This window comes from Mesoplodon bidens, assembly GCF_964165515.1.
Source record: "Mesoplodon bidens genome assembly, chromosome: 17".
Classification (NCBI taxonomy): domain Eukaryota; kingdom Metazoa; phylum Chordata; class Mammalia; order Artiodactyla; family Ziphiidae; genus Mesoplodon; species Mesoplodon bidens.
The window spans coordinates 68,018,287-68,035,037 of NC_138174.1; the positions used below are offsets into that span (position 1 = coordinate 68,018,287).

A 16,751-nucleotide genomic window follows, 5' to 3' on the forward strand; every position below is an offset into this window, starting at 1 on the left:
TAAGCCTCACAAAGGCCAGGCCTCCTGCCAGCTGCTTCTCACACACAAGCTCTCCAGGACGCTGGTGACTCTGTGCTTTTTTTTTTTTTATGGATGTGCAGATGCAGTCTAGAAATGAAGCTATGCCGGGCCCTAGTACACAGAAGGTCCTCAAACTAAGACTCCCCGAATTCCATATGCTCTTCTGATGCCCAGCTAAAGAAGGACAAATCCTCAATGAGCCCGACTATTTAAGGAGGTGGAAGGCCAACTGCAAGCATTTTTGCTCATTTTACTGCAAGTTTCTGTGACTTGGTGAGGAGGAGGAAACACTTAGGACAGAGCTTCAGGCAAGCCATGTTCTCCTAAGTCATGTGATGTTAACTCTTTAGACAAAAATCAACAGGATTATTAAGTTCAGAGCCTTCCCACTGTTTTTTGTATCTGTACAAATCAGAATCTTTTGAGATAACCTCCACTGATTCAGGATGACAAAGACACAACATCATCTGGATCAACGTGTTCCAGTTTTCTTTTTTCAACTTCCTATTAGAGATAGTGTCACTTGTTTAAAATGACCACGTGAACAGCATCGATTCACGTTTTGCGAACACCCTCCGGTGACGGACGCCTCCCGCCCAGACCGTACCTCGGGTTGCGTGTTGTTTTCCTGACTGTTGGCGTTCAGGTCCTCACTGGGCTGCGTGGTCTCAATACTGGGCGGGTTCAGAAACCGGCTCAGCTCCTGCTGTTGGCTCTCTCTCAGGCTGTGGATGATGCTGCAGGACTGCTGCTGTTTCTATGGAAATAGGATTGTTCTTTCAGGGACCAGGATTCCAGCCCAGCATCCCCCTGCCCGCACCGCTCAAATCTTATTTTCTTCTGTCTTCTTCAAAGGACCTGAATGCCTGGTGACCTCTTAAGAGCTTCCAAGTAAAGGTTCTTAACTGATTTCCCTGAGGAGTATCAGATTGCTTTAAAGGAGGACTTGGAGACTTAGGAATTGCCTTCCCATCCTGTTTTCATTTGCATAACAATTGGAATAGTTATGCTCACTGATAATACCTTGTGTTTTACTTTAAATAGAGTTTTTTTCCTTCTTTGAAAACATTTTTTTAAAATCGAAGTATAGTTGATTTGCAATGCTGTCTTAAGTTTCAGGTGTACAGCACAGCGATTCAGTTATACATATAGATACAAATATTCGTTTTCAGATTCTTTTCCTTTATAGGTTATTACATAATACTGAGTACAGTTCTCCGTGCTATACAGTATAACAGAAGTTTTAGATCATTAACGTGAGTTCCTATTTTTTTCCCTTCTTATCTTACACTGTGCTCACTAAGCCAATGTGGATCGCTCCTTTCCTCTAAATTGGAAGAGGCAGGAGACTTGGGTGGGTGAGTGAAACCCTTGCTTCGCTCTTGTCTTGTCTCTGGTTGGAGCAGGCCAATCCGGCAGCGGGCCAACCTGTCTTGGTGCACACTGAGGCCTGGACGGTCTGGGGTGAGTGGGCACTGCTCGTGCCCTGTCAGGGCCTGTGGGGGGCAGACGTGATCCCTGACCTAGCAGGGCTACGGTGGCCCGGCTGCTGCAGCTGCCTTGCTATTCGAGGTTGGACTGGCTCCTTGCTCTGGGGACCTTTTCTCCAATAGATATGTTTCGAAGTTGGTGTTGTTCTGAGAAATAGGATAAAAAAAAAAATCTGTTATGGATAAATGTTCAGTGGTTAGTTTGATTTTTTTCCCCTGTATGTGAAGCATAGATCAAAACCACTCATAAAAGTAATAACCTAATAGAAGTGCCCACTGTAAACAGTCTATGTCAACACAGTATATGTTCATGGATTTATGAGTTAGTCTTAAAGCTTATAGTTCAGGAAGCAGATCATAAACTCTGGGGAGAAGCGGTCTTTAATTAAAGATCAAACAACATTGTCAACAACATGTTGGTATTTTTAGGAGTAATTTAAAAGTAGTTATGTAAATTCAGTTGCCGTTCAGTATGTAGAGATTTCTGGCATTGTGAACACTCATGTTTCATAAATGGAGATCATAAATATTTTAATATCCATAAACTGCTTTTTCAACATTCATGCTAATTTATAAAAATGTGATTCAATGGAAATTTCTTATGGACTCTGCTCAAGAGGGTATGGCTGAAGGTGGACCAGAATTCAGGTTTGAATCATCCTAAGTGGATAAAGGTGACGTGGTTGTGGGCTCATAAGGTGATTACAGAAGGCTCCAGTGTAGGTACTGAAGGAGCTCTTTCCTTTTGACCCTCCTTCTCCTCCTCCTTTGGGAGGAGGAAGTAAAGCCTGATGGGCCCGGCTCACTCACGGCTCTGATGCGCTTTAAGCACTTCTTCAGCCACATGCGGATGGTCTGCTTGGCCACCTCCTCCTCGATGGTGTACTCCAGCTGCTCCCTTGCGAGCAGCTCCTCCAGCTGCAAACTCTTCCGGATGTCAACCGACCGGTAGGAAAGCATGCTGGTGGGGGAAACACGCAGTGATGAGCTCTGAGGTACCTGGCGTCTAGACTCTCAGAATCCAGACAGAACATTACTCCATCCAACCAATGTAACATTTGGACGCCAGCCCTGACCAGCTGGAGGGCTTGGGCTGGTTATGTCACCTCTCTGTCTCTCTACCCTCATCTGTCACACGGGGAGAGTCATGAGACCTACCTTACTACGTGACGAAGTTCGCTAGTATTGGCAAGGTACTTACAACACTATAAGCTTTTGTGAAACAGAATGTCCAGGCTAGGCCCTGACCTACATTATCAGCTGCTTAAGACTCTGGAACTTTCCCTGTAGAAGGAAGGCTGCTCTTTCTATACTTTCTTCACATTCAGATCCAATTGGTGATGGTCAGTAGGCTTGGCTGTGGGTCATGCATCCAATCCCCCCCGCCATTTCCCTCTCAATTTATCTCATTTGCCCCCTACATCTTCCTCATTCATGTTAGATGGGTGCAAAGCCAGGGTGGAATGTTCACTCCCATTTGGCCCTTGATACAGTAGGCCCAGGCAGTGGCAAATGAAAGCAACACAGTTGACGTGCTGCACTGGGGCCCCTGGGCAATAAGGCACCTCATGCATCCAGGCTGAGGGGCTCAGAGCCAAAGGCACAGCGCCTTCTGGTGCTCCCTGGTGCAGCTGCGGTACCCAGGTTATTGCTCAGCCTCTGCCTGCCCCGAGCTTCGAGCTCAGAACCATCTGCTTAGTCCAGATCACAGCCTGGAGGCGCCTGAGGGGCCCTCCCCGTGCAGGTGCAGCCCTGGTACAATGACCTACTCTTGTTTGCTAAGGTTCTTCCCACCGTGGGGGAAGAAAGCACGTTTGCTCTTCCTCTCTTCTCTGCCTCATCAAGAATCTCGTCATTGTTGAACAGTTGTCATCATATCCAGGGCTAGAGGGGTAGGGAGAGGCAAAGGATGCCACCATCAACTTCTCCTGGGTCCGTGTCATCAGACACACCAATGTGATCCAAAGAGGCTGTGTGTTAATTATTAGGGACAGTGATACGTCTATGCACCTGACTTTCAGCCTAAAAATATTTGTCACTAGGAGGGAAGATGGAGTGACATTGTGAGAGAGACGGCATCCTTTGCTGTTCATCGGTGTTTCCCGTCTCACCTTTTCCTGCCTTTTGGCTTTGCCCCTGGAAGGAGTGAAGGGAGGGAGGTAAAATCGAGAACCTGAGGGGACTACTCTCAGGTCTTCCCTCTGTTCTGGTCTTTTTTCAAATTCCAGTCACAACGTATTTCTGTACGCCTGAATGCTCCTGAAATTTGTGACACAATACCCAACATTTAGCTTGCCAGGTATAGGCAACAGGATGAAAATAGTTACTGGTGGCAGAGGAGGGTCCTTGACTTTTTCTGGGGCATGGATCCTTTGGCAGCACAGCTGATGGGACATTTCTTAGAATAAGGTTTTAAATGCATTAAAAAATCTGCATTACAAAGGAAACCGGTTATATCGAAATACAGTTCTCAAATTATTTTCTTTGAAAAGGTGATGACGTAGTAACATAAGTGCTTCTGTATTATTACATTAAATAATAACATCTAGCTGAGGTCAAATGACTACTGTAACTCAGAACTGGTGAGCATAACGGATATTCTAAGATATCAGACACACAGTAATGCGTGTGGAAATGTGATTTCTACTGGTGACAAAGATACAGGTATATCATTGAAGAAACTGCTGCATTTCAGTGAGTGATTAGTGAAAATAAAGATGTAATTGTTTCCAAGACCACGGACCTCTGAATTCTATCCATGGACTCCTGTTTAAGAAGCTGTTATGGGTTGCGTTGTTTTCCCCTCAACAAAAGCTATGTTGGAGTCCTAACCTCCAGTACTTCGAAGTGTGATCTTATTTGAAAATAGGTCATTGCAGATGTAGTTAGTTAGGATGAGATCATGCTGGGGTAGGGTGGGTCCTTAATCCAATATGACTGGTGTCCTTATAAAAGGGGACATCTTGGACACGGACACAGACACAGACACACACACAAAAGGAGCACGCCTTGTGAAGATGAAGGCAGAGATGAGGGTGATGCTTCCACAAGCCAAGAAACACCAACAATGGCCAGCAAACCACCAGCAGCTGGGTGAGACCTGGATCAGTTCCCCCCTCAGAGCCCCAGTGGGAACCCAGCCTGCTGACACCTTGAATTCACTTCCAGTCTCCAGAACCGGGAGACTAAACTTGCTGTTTAAACCGCTCAGTGTATGATATTTTGTTAGAGCAATCCTAGTGAATAATACAGAAGCCTCTCAGAGAGAAGAAAGGGCCAAGCCTCTGTGGGCCCCTTTGTCCCGTCTGGGTTCTCAGGAAATGGCTGGAAAATGGGGTTTGTCAACCAACCAGGGGCAACCGTCCCCGGGCGGGCCAGGCCGACTGTGGCCGGACCCGTGAGTGAGAAGGTCCGGGGGCTGTAGCTCCCGCTTGACCACAGGGGCCTGAGGAACGGAGCAGGTGCCCGGCCCTCCTGGACCACTTCCTTCCTGCGGAATGAGGGGCGGCCCGGCTCCCCTCCCCGGGCAGCGGAGACGCAGGGCTGTGAACCACGGTACCTGAGCACGTCATGGAAGGTGACATCACCGCCGTTGTGCAGCCTCTCCATCTCGTAGCACATGTGCTTGAACAGAAGCTTGTCCTTGTCCAGGTCCACCTCCAGCCTCCCCCGCAGAAGCCGCAGCAGGAACTTGACGCGGAAAGTCGGGATCACCCCCTGGGGACAGAGCACGGTCACTCGGAAACAGGCCACGGTGATTCGCTTGGGCTTCTGTCTTCACAGCAAAAGAGCCCACAGCCAGCTCTCAAAAGCTAACGTAATCAGCACCGGCGCAAGGAAGCCTCTGGCCTCCCCGAGGCCGGGGGGCCCTGTGCACCCAGGGGAGCCCGGGATTAGGAGCCGAGCCCGTGGAGTTGCTGCCGGAGCATCTCTGGTTCTAGGGGGCGTCCCGCCGCCACGCGGGGGCGAGGAGGAGGCAGTGTGGACCCTCGGCCTCCCCGGGCCCAGCTCCTACTCTCCCCGCCTTCCTGTTGCCCGCTGCACTGCGTCAGCCCGTGTTCACCTGTTTCTGTAACACACATGCTAAGTGGGCCAGTAACGCACGTGGCGGAAAAAATGGGGCCGACATGTGTGTACGAGCCTCCACTTAGTCCAGATGCTGGGGACTTCTCACCACGGGCTCTGAGCTACCCTTCTAGGGAAAGACCACTCCTTTTCGGGGCTTCTCTGTTATTAGGACGATGACATCCAGCAGGACGGGGTTCCCAGCTCTGCCCTCTTGCTGGTCGGAGCAGATCCGGATTCCGAGGACGTAACACATGTCACTCCGTTCAGGGCAACAAAACCTACGGTGCCAGCCTGGCTGTGACTTTGAGTTAAGGAGTTGGGTGAGAGGCAGGGATGTTGGTAGCCTGTGGATTCCTGTCCGTTACGAACGTCTACACGTGTGAGCGGTGGTGTCGCCTTCCGTGTGTGTCAGTGGAAAGCAGGTTCCTGGCGGCGGCAGTTACGGAGACCTGAGTGGATCCAGGTGAGACAGAGACAGGGCCAGACACCTGCACACGCAGCTCACTGTCTCGGAAGAAACCCCCCCAGGCCAGTGCCTGGGGGCCCCAAGGAGAGAGGGAGCAAGCCCAGGGGCTGGAGGAAGTCCTGCATGGCGGTGCAGACCCCAGCGCTGGTCCAGGACCCCGTGTGCTCCGCCTCTGGCTCCCTGGCCTCTGTGTCTACCGTCGTAGCTTCCAGAAACTATTTTCAGATCTTCCCCCAGGTCTGCCCCTGGCTGAACTTTCCTCGTTTGTCAGGTGTGACGTCACATAACACGTCCTCAGCCAGGCCGTCGAGACCACCCCGCTAAAGCATCTGCCCCCCACCTCCAACCACTCTGCCCCGTGCCACCACCGTCTTCAGAGTGCTTATAACTCCCTGAAATGGTAATAAGTATTACAATCATGATTGTTTCCCCCTTTATCGCTTGTCTCCCCACAATGGAACACAGGCTCTGTGGGCACGGGGACCTTGCCGTCTCGTTCACTGTTACATCCCCGGTGCCTGGAACTGCGCCTGAAGGTTTGCCAGGAGGAGGGGGAGCGGGGCGAGGGGGAGGAGGCAGCATCTGCTGCTCTGCCTAACTCTAGGAAATCTGGGGTAAGACGTATGATGAAAACATCCAAATAAGAAGTCCCCAACGATAACTTTCAGAAACCACTTAAATAGCTCCTTTGCACTTGTGATCCGAATTGCTGTGTGAGAGCTGAGGTGCTCATGAATCTGCATCACACTGTCTCTTCGGGGGTCTGAACTTCACCCCCCGCCCTGCCCTGAGCCCCAGCTGGTCTCTTCAGAGCCCCCTGGGTTTCCTTTCCTTGCCAACCTTCTGCATGTCTGAAGGAGAGGACGTCTGTGGTTGGAAAGAACACGATGTCCCTCCCCCTCCCTGGCACATTCTTCTAAATTGTCAGTGACAGCTTTCTGCAATTCAGCAGTGGCCTTTGCAAATGCAGTACATGTCCACTGGAAACAACAAAACCACTGAAACGTCTGCAGTACGGCAGTTGGGGTAGGGGTGAGGCATGGGACAATACCTCTCTTTTATCATCCACCATGTTCCATATGATTTGGAAGTGGCGAAGATCGTTGTAACTTAAAAGCTGGTCCTCCTCAGTGGAATAAAACAAGGAGAAATTCTCCACAATTATGGCTAAAAGAAAAAAGAAAAAAATGGGGATGTTAGACAATTATACTAATCTGTCATTTTTCAGAAAAAGTACAACATCTATTATAAATCATGAATTTTATCACTTACATTGTAAGCCAGATTATTAAAGGGCTTTTAGTATGGTTTCCAAGCTGGCATGTTTTACACTTGGACTGAGCTATTTATCCAGCTTCCACCTTTCCAAAACATTGAGGGTCATGAGCATAAACACGCATTCTGTGTCTAAAGATGCTCGTGCCAGCTGGCTTCAATTCTTAGTTGAGTTCCAGGGCAGTTTTTAAAGGTCAAATTGAGTTCTGGATGGTCCCACATCTGGGGGGACAGTGTATATCTTTTGAAAAAATAAATGTGATATTTCAAGCCTGGAAAGGTAGCCTTCCCTGGTATTTGTCCAACTGAATCCATGAGAAGAGCTTTTGAAATTAATGATCATAATAAATAGAACAACTCTTGAAATTGCAGTCAACTGTCATTTACATGCCTTTCAAAGGTCTTTTCAGCTTCTGGACTGAGGGGCAACAATTTATAATTAATGCCATAAAACACCCGGCCCAAGCAATCCAGGATAATTACTTGGAAATTGTACATAATTATCTAATAACCTGAGTCTAAAGAGATTGAAAAATAATTCAATGAACATCACTTACCTACAAGCAGATTTAGCATGATGTAGGCAATGATGACATAAAATGAACAGAAATACATAAGTGCCCCAGCGTAATTCCCACAGTCTGTTGCCCAGTATGTAAATTCATCTGGAGTACAAAAGGGGGGCTGGACCTGTGGGCCCGTGGCGGGGAAGCGGGGGACAGGGTGAGAGCAGAGAAGATTACAGATTTCCGTTAACTTGACTGTAGTTGTGAACATATTCCTAACGATATAAAATATAAGTAACTTCAAAGTGATCTTTCAAAGGCCCATACATTGGGTACCTCATCTGTGGCAAAAATCACAAAGAATATTTCATTTATACTATGCTTTTGGTCTTGTAGAATCCCAAGTTCATTGCCATTTTAGAAGCACAATGAACACGAACTCCCTTCCTTCAAGAGACACTCTTTCTGCCACCTCCACTAGCCCCAAAGAGTAAGTAGTCACTGTGATGCAAAATGCAGAAAGTCAGAGAAAAAGGTGTTTAAAAAAAACTCTCTGACTTAAGTAATGGGTTAAAATTTAGGAAGATTTGCTATACACAGCATATTCACATTCAAATTGTGTAAGGAAAAGCCAGTAATCCTCCTTCTTGGAGCATCGTTATGGAATATCATTAAATGGCACAAGATTCAGTTTATCAAAAGCCTCCCCATTCTTCACTGGCCCAGTAAAACTCCAACACCTCTGAGAAACCTCCTGGTTTCTTTCAGTCAGAGAGACTAGTTCTTTCTTCTGCATTTCCATGGCATTCTGCTTGTTTTTATCTAGAATTTATTTAATTCTGCCTTGTATTATTTTTGATTTGGTAAATTCCATCCGCACTCATTCATGCATAAATTTCCTGAGCTCCTCCTATATGCTAGGTTTATGCCCAGTGTTGGGGACGGGCTGGTGAGCAGGACCCAGACCCCTTCCCTCTGCCATGAAGCTGACAGTCTAGAACCCTGCAGTCCAACATGGTAGTGGCTAACTCCAAGTGGCTATCTAAATCCAAATGTATGTTCATTAACATTCAATACAATTAAATACAGTTGAAAATTTGGTTCCTCAGTTGCACTAGTCACATTTCAGGTGCTCAATAACCAGGCATAGGTGGTGGCCACTGAATTGCCATCTTTGCAGAAATTTCTTTTAACAGTTGGTCCGGAGGGTGAGAGGGAGCTGAAATAAACCAATCAAGCTGATAACTCACTGCAGTTGTGCTACACACTACAAAGGAGAAATACAGAACACTGGGAGGACACGGAACCAGCAGCCTTAGCGTTGGGCAGGATTCCTGGGGGAACTGAGCTTTAAACTGAGACCTGAAGGATGATGAAGAATTAGGCTCTAGAAGTGAGGATAGCTGAGGGAGAGTATTGCTCAGAGCCTCTGACATAAACTCCTGGAGAATGCCTTGGAATCGCTGAAGACCGAGCACCTAGTACAGGGGCCAGTACAAACCAGGGGCTCAGTGAATATCTGTTGAATTAAGTCAAAGAAGTGGAACTCTCCTGTTTGTACTTGACTGCCAAAATGTCGAAGATGGGAGGGAAAGAACAATGCTCACATAATGCAAATTTGTTGAATGGAACTACAATAGCTCGAGTTGGGTTCACTGGAAATTTTCCCTGTGTGTCCATGTATTGTAATGTAAAAGAATGCAATTTTATGGACTAAAGGGCCAGGATATGTGTTTTGTACACAGTCTAGATGCTACAAGGATGGTGCTGCCTATATTGTATCACCAAAGAGTTTTATCTGCTTCTAAGTCAAGGCATCGCGAGTGATGAGGAGACGTTTACCATGCAGTCATGCATAATCTTGTTCCAATCTTCTCCTGTGACAATTCGGAACAGTACGGTAATAGCTTTGCCAGCTGAAGAAAAGTTTGCATGCCTAATTTAAGGAAAAAAAACCAGAATGTGAGTAATATGGTTCGTCATGTAAGGGTTGTCACCACCAAAACACGTGGATTTTAGAGCTAATGTGATTGCTAAGTTACCATTTCCAAGGGTTACACCCTCTTATTTGTTTCTTATTTATACTTGCCTCCAAGTATAGCTATCTCAATAGTCCAACCCTAGCATGGTGCCAGCAATTTATTGCCATTCATCTTGAATGACTGAGAAAGCAAGCTTTGACAATTAGAAGTGATTCCTTCTTTTATGTGGATTATGCTATAAAAGATGGGGCCACCATATATCAAATAAGTGATCTCTGCAACAAGACACGTTTGTATTTAACTTTTTGTGTAAGGACTTAAAAAAAAAACCCTCAGAAATGGTTCCACAAAATTTAAGACAATCTTTGAAAAATGCTTTCCACATATAACCATTTGGGGGTCCTAACTTCCCATGTTTTGCTTAAAAAAAACAAAGCCATCTCAAAATTGTTTAATTAAAAAAACAATGTATCATTCCTGGCAGTATGTGGATAGAAGAATTGCTGGAATTCACCAGGATATTAGAAGTGGTTATTCCTGCATGGTGGTGGAATTATGGATTCTTTTTTGTTTTCTTTTTTTTTTTTTTTTTTGCGGTACACGGGCCTCTCACTGCTACGGCCTCTCCCGTTGCGGAGCACAGGCTCCGGACGCGCAGGCTCAGCGGCCATGGCTCACGGGCCCAGACGCTCCACGGCATGTGGGATCTTCCTGGACAGGGGCACGAACCCATGTCCCCTGCATCAGCAGGCGGACTCTCAACCACTGCGCCACCAGGGGAGCCCCTGTTTTATTTCTGAATTTTCTAATTTTCTAACAGTAAGCATGCATACTGTTTCAATGAGAAAAATGTCATTTAAAATTTGCCCATTTTATTTTGTTTTAATTTCCAAATGATTGCTTCCCCCTCCCCATCTTTGTCTAAAAAGCATGCAGATATGTGTCCATGATTTCATTACTAAAAACGTTTGCTTAATATTTGAATAGAAAGATAAATAGGGCTTCCCGGGTGGCGCAGTGGTTGAGAGCCCACCTGCCAATGCAGGGGACACGGGTTCGTGCCCCGGTCTGGGAAGATCCCACACGCCGCAGAGCGGCTGGGCCCGTGAGCCATGGCTGCTGAGCCTGCGCGTCCGGAGCCTGTGCTCTGCAACGGGAGAGGGCACACAGTGAGAGGCCCACGTACTGCAAAAAAAAAAAAGAAAGATAAATATATACCAACCTGTTAATGTTCTCTCCGTATTTCACAGTACCAAATAAGACGACTCCAGCAAAAGCATAGCACAGCAGCAGTATGAACATCCCCACTATGATAAAGAAGCTCTTATACATGCTGACGACCACTGTCAGCAGGAGCATCTTCAGTGTCACCTGTATGGAGGTGAGGGTGGGGGTGGGGGTGGGGAAAGAGGAGGAGGGAGGGGACATTCACCTCGTCAAGCCATGGTGAACCCGGAAAGTAAGTAACATTTAAGCAGTCTGGCACAAAAGTGATTCTCAAGGATATCACTTGAAAGTTGCTTCCTATTGGTATTAAATTTGAATATTATTAAAGACCATTAGACATAGAGAAATTCTGCTCATATTTCAAACTTCAGCCTCTTTAGCCAAATTAATAAAAGTTCCACCACAATATTTTAAGCCTTCTATTTTTCTCTTCTCTTCCTCCCTAATTCTTTATTATACAGGCTGTACATTTTTGGCCAATAGCAAGCAGACCCAGGATTCTTCCACAAACAGACAATCATAAAAACAAAACTAAACGATGGTAAAATACCAAATAACCATCAAATATTTACCATACTGATTATGTGGATATATGGACTCTACATGAAATGTAGTAACAAAAAAGAAAACAGTGCTGTAAAAAATGAAAAATATATGTGGAATGTATTGAACATTAACAAAGAACATCAATAAATCTGGAATCATAGGATCATGAATATTTGTTAAGATTATTCTTCTTTGCAGTAAAATTATTTAACTTTATTAAAAATAAAAACAATAAAAATAAAGAAGCATTTAGAAAGACCATTAGTCTTTGCTTTTGTGCCTGACATGTCATCTCTAGTTGATGATTGAGTTCACTTAGCAAATGAGAAGAATAACTAAAACAACACAAATGTCAGGAAACGAGTCACAAGACAATTAAGCTACCGATTCATTGGATTATTTGCTCATTTTGACTTATGATGTCTAGGCATTTGTTAACTCCACCCCTGGAGACCCAGAAGGGCAGCTAAAGTCAGTTAGTCATCACTCCTTTCTTCAGTGTCCGCGTGACCTATGACAGCATCTTCACGATGTACTTACATGCTTCCCGCAGATAGAGAAAAACCGGAAGACGATCACACACGCGCCCATCATGTAGGTGTATGCGTTCTGAAATTTAAACAGAGGAGAGCCTCTTGTAATTTGCACGAAAAATCGTGTTACAGTTCCATTTTTCATTTTAAGTCTTCTGTGAAGTCTACTGAATAATGAGTTTAATAAAATGTGAAAATTCCTCTAAGAGATGTATCTTAAAAAGGTGCTGAAAAGGTCACTGCCAAAACTCATGAATAAATATTAGCTATAAAATCAAATCTTAAATGAAACTTTCGTCTCTGTTTTGCTCAGCTGAATTCTGTATTTTAAAACTTATTTTACACAAAATAGTGACCAGGTCCTTTGAGGAGCGAGAAAACCCTAGGATAACAATGCAAGTGAAGAAGTCGAGGGAGACAGGAGATAAAAGAATCCTGGCTTCCTTTGACAACCAGAGGGGGTGCTGGTGTTGGAAAAGATTCCCAGGGGTCAGTTTCAGCTTCCTTCTCTCTGAGGGAAGCTGAAGCTGGCCATGTGCACATTTGTCTGAGCTGATTTCAGAGAAGTCCTCCCTCGGAAACACATCCAGCTCTTCCTTCAAGTGTGTGACTGGCAGCAAGAGATGACTCAGTAATATCCCTTGTGTGGTTACCAAGGGGGAAAGGGGGGTGGTAGGAGGAATTGGGAAATTGGGATTGATACATATACCCTATTGATACTATATATAAAATAGATATCTAATGAGAATCTACTGTAGAGCACAGGGAACTCTACTTAATGCACTGTGGTGACCTAAATGGGAAGGAAATCCAAAAAAGAGGGGATATATGTATATGTATAGCTGATCCATTTTGCTGTGCAGTAGAAACTAACACAGTATTGTAAAGCAACTATACTCCAATAAAAATTAATTAAAAAAAAAAGAGATGACTTGGTGTGCTCTATGACTAAGAAAGCTTCATCTGAGAACAAAGACCCCACCGGCTACAAGTGCAATAACGACAGTGGCATTAAACTGATGCCCAGGTGTGATTATTCCCCCGGAGCCTTGCTTAGTCAAATGACAGCAGTCACAGATGGCCCCCAGGAAGGGAAGATCCTTGGTGAGGTGCAAAGAAATGAATGTGTCTGCACAGAAGCATCTTTGGATGGGAACAAGGACTGCGTCTTCTTTCACAGCAGTCCACTGCAAAATAGAGTGGAGAAGGAATGACCTTCCAGGACCACAGGTTCTTGGTGAAGAGAGCAGAAGCAGTCAGGCAAAGAGGCAAGCTGGCCTTCCGGGTATGTGATATCCTCTCTGGGGACACCCAGAATTAGGAAGTTTACTCATTCTCCTGTTTGGACCAAATAGCTTTTGGCTACAATTTGTCTAGAAAAAGATACAAACATGGGCTTTGCTGCTCCTCCTTTCCACGTTAGCTCAAAGCCTATTGTAGATACCGTCTCTCTTTGCATTCTGGAAGGGACGACATCCCACAGCTTCTGAGATGATGACTTAATCCTTTACCTGGACTACAGGCTCCTGAGAGGTCTGACACCTTCTTACCCAATCAGATCTTGTACCACGTTCCCCTCGCTCCTTCTCCTCCAGCCATACTGTCTATCCTCCTGAGCCCTCCCATCATAGGGACAGCTGCCTGGAATGTTCTCCTCTCACCCTACAGACTGATCCCAGGGGATCCCTCAGGGATGCCTTCCAGGATCTCTCTGATGAAGCCATCGTGCACTCTCCTGTGTCATCACAGGGACATGTGTTTCTCCATTTCCCTCAGCATAGCTGTAATTCTCACTGACCTGGGGGCATTTGATGAATACCGACCGATCTAACATTCCAGGCTGTGAGGTGCATGAGAGCAGTGACTGTCTTTGGTTTTGCCCATTACATTCTTCTCAATTGCTGGCATGGTGACGTGCAGCTTTTTAGTGCTCTGGATCATTTGTCGTTGAAGGAGATGAATTGGGGTGACAACTGTTTTAAGGACACTCAGTATCTTCCTGAGCACAGCAATTTCATCCTAAAGCAAAGCCTCTGTGGTGTGTAAAGGGGTTCTCTGTGTCAGTGTAACCGAGCAGGACCCTATGGGGCCTTCCCGTGACAGAACCTCCCGCCCCCCCAGCCCATGTCCTCTGCCTAACTCCTGTCTGTAGAAACACTTCAGCCAAAGACTAAATTTAATTGGAGAAGTGAGAAAACGCAGAAGCAAAGAAAAGCAGCCAAATAAGACGAAGTAATAATATTTTAGCCATTAAACAAAGTCAAGGACCTTTAGCTCCTCCTCAAGGGCTATAAGTCATGTTCAGGTCTCACTGTCTGACCAATTTCAAGGCGACTGTCAGAGCTGGCAGTGCTGTTCTGCACATAGCCCCTCCCTCAACCTAGACACCCTGAAACTCCCCTTTACAAGCTCTCGCCCCCTGGTCGGCAGTGGCGAGTTGGTTCTTCGGGACAGGAGTCCGTCCACCTTCTCCCCAGACTGCTGGCCTCCTGACTAAAGCAACCTTTCCTTGCCTGCCAACACTTGTATCTCGAGTACTGGCTTTTATGTGGCACCCATTTGGCAGCCAACATGGTGTTGGAACCCATGACCTTGAGGTTAAGAGTCTCATGCTTTACTGACTGAGCTGGCCAGGGTCAGTAACATTAGGGATTATTTTCCTGCATGACTCTAACACTGGAGAGGATGGGATACTGGACAGAAGAGCAGGGCAAAGTAATCCCACCCATTTACTTTTGGGTGGGATCAAGGAAGGCTAAAGAAGAAAGTATTTATAATAATGTGTTATGGGGGGGGGTGGTGGGATGAACTGGGAGGTTGGGATTGACATGTACACACTAATAGGTATAAAATAGATAACTAATAAGAACCTGCTGTATATAAAAAAATAATGTGTTCTGGGCTTGTATAATCTTTACAGTTAGAAGAAGTTCACATACTTGACCTTCATAATGTGCATATGGACTAGGTAAATTATGAAAATATATTCCCAGTTCAGAGCAGGGAACAAAAGATCACTGAAGACAAATAGCTTGATTGAAGTGCTGGATTAGGAACCGGGTCTTCTGGACCTGTGTTGTCCACCATGGCAGCCACATGTGGTCAGTGAGCATTTGGAATGTGGCCAGTCTAAATTAAGATGTGCTGTCAATGTGAAATAGGCACTCAAAGATTGAATACCAAAGAAAGGATGGAGCCTCACTCCTTCATAATTTTTACATTTCTGACATGTTGCAATGATAATAGTTTGGAAATGGTAGGTTAATAATGTATTATTAAATTAATGTCATCTCTTTCTTTTTTATATCTTTTTTATATTTTACATGTGGCTCCCAGAAAATTTAAAATAGCATCCAGGCCACATTTTATTTCTATCGGACAACACAGCTCATGATCACAATCAAGTACACCTATGGCGTAGAGTCTGAGCTGAATGGAGGGTGGGGAGGCTGAATGCATTTTAGGCAGAACAGTGAGAACTCAGGTGTTGAGATGGGGAAGGATGGCTTTCGAGAAATGGCAGCCGGGTGTCTGGGAGACAATAAGGCAGCAAAGTATCAGAGACTCATACTGTGAAACCCTAATTATAATGTAGTGGCACGGAAGCTACACTTCCACTCAGAGAAGTGGGTTCAGGTCCTCTGATTCTGGCTTGTGTGTGAACTTAGGCAGGTCTCTTCATCTCTCGGTTTCCATCTCTCTCTCTGTCTCTCTCTCTGTCTCTCTTGTTTTTTATCCTTTGAGAAAATGAGGGTTAAACCAGAGGATCTTGAAGGAACTTCTCTTTCTGGCTTGCAGGCTCTAGGACTTTGAGGGTTCAGCTTTTGTCTGTGTGAAGAGTTCGAGTGTGTGCACACGTACACATGTATGTGTGTGTGCGTGTGGGTGCAAGCATGTCCGAGGGTCCGTCATGGTCAAGGCTGAATTTTAGGGAGGTTAACCTGACCCTTGAGAGTAGGCTGACCTGGAGTGAGATGAGACTGGAAACAGGGTTACCTGAACTGAAATTACCAAGTAAAATAAACTTTAGTGATGCACTTACCAGGAGGGCAAAGTGAAGTACCACCCAGACAACGCCGAGTGACGTCACCAGAAGATCGTACCTATTTCTTCTGCTTTGCCAGAAGCCGGCAGGTGACATCGCTATGATCTTCATTGTAACCTGGGGAAAAACAATGAAGACAGTGAACTGAGGCTGAGTGTTCAGCATATATTTAAATGTACTAACCTGAGGCACATTGTTTTTTTAAAGGATGTAGAAACCAAAGAGAAGAATTTATTACTGATGTGTCTGTGTATATATGTAAATCTATATTCTCCACACTCTTTTCTCCTTTTTTTTACGACTAGTTCTGATAGCAAGACGTTTTTCTTCCTCAAGTAGAAGACCATAGATTTTGGGAAACATCAACCGGTACAGGGTAAAATAAAAATCTGCTTGCATTTCCAAGAAGATTGCACTGGAAAGCAATGTGATGTGGACCACGTATTAAAATAATCTTGTCTGGGCCAACTCCCTCTGCCACCACATTGTAATTTGAGTCCCTGAATTACAGTGGTTCGTGCCGTTTGCTGTAAATATTTGAACTGACATAACTAGACAGGCCAACATTCAGATACAACATCAACAGCAGTTA

The 16,751-nt window shown here is 45.4% G+C and overlaps 1 protein-coding gene across 1 annotated transcript in view; it reads right to left on the reverse strand.

Moving 5' to 3' along the window:
* Positions 1–16,751, reverse strand: part of NALCN (sodium leak channel, non-selective) — a 261,820-nt gene that overhangs the window by 5,657 nt on the left and 239,412 nt on the right. Inside the window, exons 34-42 of the mRNA XM_081214587.1 lie at positions 16,157–16,276; positions 12,122–12,190; positions 11,031–11,179; positions 9,669–9,762; positions 7,878–8,010; positions 7,097–7,212; positions 5,071–5,228; positions 2,322–2,472; positions 629–778 (exon numbers count right to left, since the gene is read on the reverse strand). Of these exons, the coding sequence (XP_081070713.1) occupies positions 629–778; positions 2,322–2,472; positions 5,071–5,228; positions 7,097–7,212; positions 7,878–8,010; positions 9,669–9,762; positions 11,031–11,179; positions 12,122–12,190; positions 16,157–16,276 (1,140 nt within the window). The remainder of the gene's footprint in view (positions 1–628; positions 779–2,321; positions 2,473–5,070; positions 5,229–7,096; positions 7,213–7,877; positions 8,011–9,668; positions 9,763–11,030; positions 11,180–12,121; positions 12,191–16,156; positions 16,277–16,751) is intronic.